Source organism: Arachis ipaensis, chromosome B9, assembly GCF_059453495.1.
Source record: "Arachis ipaensis isolate K30076 ecotype BB chromosome B9, ASM5945349v1, whole genome shotgun sequence".
Taxonomy (NCBI): Eukaryota; Viridiplantae; Streptophyta; class Magnoliopsida; order Fabales; family Fabaceae; genus Arachis; species Arachis ipaensis.
In genome coordinates, this window is record NC_142444.1 from 156,700,826 (window position 1) to 156,704,300 (window position 3,475).

Here is a 3,475-nt window from a genome sequence, read left to right on the forward strand (position 1 = left end):
AGGACAAAGATGTGAGGGTGGGAGCGCAACGCAATGAAGGACGGCGACGCAAGGAAGAAGGTACCCGCTGTGGTGCGATGGAGGAGTGCGATGAAAGGACGGAAGCACGGCACGATGGCAACAGTGGTGCGGGAGGGAGATGAAGGAGTGCGACACGATGACAGAGCGCGATGCAATAGGCGACGATGATGTAATAGGGGGTGGGAGGCGGATGTCAACGGCGGCAGACGTTGATGGCACGATGGATAAAGGAAGAGCGAAAGAGAGATGATGAGAGTGCGTATATTCAGTGATTTATTATTGAAACTCATTCAGATACGTCTAAAATATCTTTTTTTAAAGGAAAAGTATAGGGTACCAACATATTATCTGCCAACTTCTGCCAACTCTTATTTATAATTGTGTTTCATGAAAGTGTGTTCGTGGATGTGTCTAATAATTAATATATTTTAAATACATATATAAAGAGACATATCCAGAAAAATATATCTATAAAGACACTTCTATTAAACACAGCTATAAAAAAGACATTTTTATTAGACACATCCACAAACATACTTCCATGAAACACAATTATAAATAAGAGTTGGTAGAAGTTGGCAGATATGCTGTTAGGGTACCAACATATTATCTGCCAACTTCTGCCAACTCTTATTTATAATTGTGTTTTATAGAAGTGTGTTCGTGGATGTGTCTAATAATTAATATATTTTAAATATATATATAAAGAGACATATCCAGAAAATATATCTATAAAGACACTTCTATTAAACACAGCTATAAAAAAGACATTTTTATTAGACACATCCACGAACACACTTCCATGAAACACAATTATAAATAAGAGTTGGCAGAAGTTGGCAGATATGCTGTTGGTAACATAGCGGAACCGATATGTTTTTTAATAATTAAAATTTATCACATATAATTGATTAAATAATATTATTTTTAATAACATTTTTTTTAAAAAATAACTACAATATTTTTATTATAAAAAATAACTAAAATATTTTTATTATATATATTAATTTTAAAAATTTTAATTTTCAACCTTTTTTTTACAATCATAAAATTAGGATCTAGAAATTTTAAAATTAATATATATATATATATATATAATAAAGATATTTTAATTTTTTTTATAATAAAAATATTATAATTATTTTTTATAAAAAATATTAATTTAAACTGATTTAATATTTAATTTATTAATTTTTTAATTAAATTAATTTATTCAATTTAATTATAATAAATAATAAAATAATTTAATCAGTTATATATATTAAATTTTAATTATTAAAAATATCTAAAATAGACATTTTTATTTAAGTGACTCCTTTGTGATTTGAGGTTGTAGAATGCTAATATGTAAAGAGTATAGAACTTAATTTGTTGAATTTTAAAAATAATTGTTTTGGTTGGCTTCATGGCTTGTAAGGGAGTTGGGGCATGTACTTTTCTATTTCGGGCGTTTTAAGTGTTATTAAAAAATTAAAAATAGTAAATATTAGTTGGAGAGATGGGAGAATGATCCAAATGGGCACCCGAAATCCGTCTGATGAGAAAGGGAGCCAATGAGAAGGCAGGGATTTGGATTAACTTTTTGATCTCCACCAATGAAAAAGCAGATAAGGCCCGCACCTCCCACCAATTCAAGTGGGACCCACCAACAGGTCCCAAAAGTGCAAAGCGGAACGATCTCTCGCTGTTAAATGCACTGCAAAAGCGCATCCAAGTGGGTCACACACACACTTCTTTCTTTTCCGTTCCTCACTAAAATAATTGTCCTGCATTCCCTTCCCTTTTTTAGTGCCAGGTGTTCACTAACAAAAGCATCAAACAAGGTTAAATTGAATTTCAAGTTTTGAAACCAACAACAACAACTTGATGAGTCCGTCGAGTAAGAACGTGGCAAACGCCGTCGGTGGCAAAACGGCAAGAGCGTGCGATAGCTGCATAACGAAGCGAGCACGGTGGTACTGTGCTGCCGATGATGCTTTCCTCTGCCAAGCATGTGACTCTTCTGTTCACTCCGCTAACCCACTCGCTCGCAGGCATCAGAGGCTGCGCTTGAAAACCGCAACTTTGGACCCTCTCAACACTACCTCTACCTGTGCTCCTACGTGGCACCATGGCTTCACAAAGAAAGCTCGCACGCCCCGAAACGGTGGTAAGACCAATCATTCGTCTTCTTCAACTCGTCCAACATCCAAGTCTTGTTGGAGCAGCCGCAACAACAACCAGCAGCCTTTTCATCTGGTGCCGGAAGAGGGCGAGGGCTCCGATGAAGTGAATTCCCATGAAGACAACGAGGAGCAGCTTCTTTATAGGGTTCCTGTATTCGATCCCTTTGTAGCCGAGCTATGCAGTCCTGCTGAGAATAATAACAAGAAGGAGAGCGAAGAGAGCAAGGGCTCCTTTGGTTCTCACTTGCATGGCTTTCTTCCATCGGAAGCTGATCTTGCTGAGTTTGCGGCTGATGTGGAGAGCTTGCTGGGTAGGGGAATGGAGAACGAGTGCGTTGGGATGGAACACCTTGGTCTTATTGATAACAATAATAATAATAATAAGGTAGTGAAGGTGGAAATGGAACAGGAACAGGAACACATGGATGCTACCTGTAGTAGTTGCAAGCTCGAGGAGGGAGATAATCACATGATGATGATGGAGATTGGAAGAGAAACGGCGTTTCAGTTTAGCTTTGACTACGACGAATCTCATGAAACTGAAGAGATAGATAAGGAGAAGGTCAAAGAGAAAGAAGACGATGATGACGACGATGAAGATGCAATTAATAAGAAGAGGAAGATATTGCTGCAGCTAGATTACGAGGGAGTAATCAATGCGTGGGGTGGTAGTCATAAATCTCCATGGACTACAGGTCACAAACCAAACTTGGACCTCCATGATTGCTGGCCTCATACCATGGTATATATGCTACTATTAGTTATCTGCTTTGGCTATGTGCAATAGTTAAGAAGGTTTAATTAATTAATTAATTTGTGGTACTTTTAAACAGGCAACAGGGGGAACAGAGCTTCATCATGGTTATGGTGAATTGATGATTGGATTGGGGTGTAACCCATCATCGGTAATATTGGGAGACGGGGGTAGAGAGGCAAGAGTGTCAAGGTACAGAGAGAAGCGCCGAACAAGGTTGTTCTCCAAGAAAATAAGGTACGAGGTTAGGAAATTGAATGCAGAGAAGAGGCCCAGAATGAAAGGTAGATTCGTCAAGAGGGCTTCATTTGCCGCACCATTTCCGTTGATTGCTTAATAATGAAATTCGTCCATGTACCCTTAAGTTTTATGTTTTGTTTGCAACGTTGATAATTGACATGAATGATGGTAGCTACTAGCTAGTCTTTTGCTACTTGATACATTATCACTCATCAACTTGTTTCCTTTTCATGATTCTTTGTATATAACAATTTTGCCACTACAGGCCAATAATTAAATCCTACTGTATCTCTTT

The 3,475-nt window shown here is 37.3% G+C and overlaps 1 protein-coding gene across 1 annotated transcript; it reads left to right on the forward strand.

Annotated features, from left to right (window-relative positions):
• The first annotated feature begins 1,707 nt into the window (after positions 1-1,707).
• Positions 1,708-3,475, forward strand: LOC107619468 (zinc finger protein CONSTANS-LIKE 16). The gene is made up of 2 exons (XM_016321767.3): positions 1,708-2,928; positions 3,020-3,475. Exons 1-2 carry the CDS (start codon positions 1,888-1,890, stop codon positions 3,275-3,277), a joined length of 1,299 nt encoding a protein of 432 aa, XP_016177253.1. The 5' UTR covers positions 1,708-1,887; the 3' UTR covers positions 3,278-3,475.

What these genes read in the sequence shown, in the direction of transcription:
- LOC107619468 (XM_016321767.3), top strand. Translation starts at nt 1,888, where the DNA reads ATGAGTCCGTCGAGTAAGAACGTGGCAAACGCCGTCGGTGGCAAAACG. An exon ending in ATTGCTGGCCTCATACCATG is followed by an intron (nt 2,929 to 3,019) that starts GTATATATGCTA and finishes ACTTTTAAACAG; the next exon opens with GCAACAGGGGGAACAGAGCT.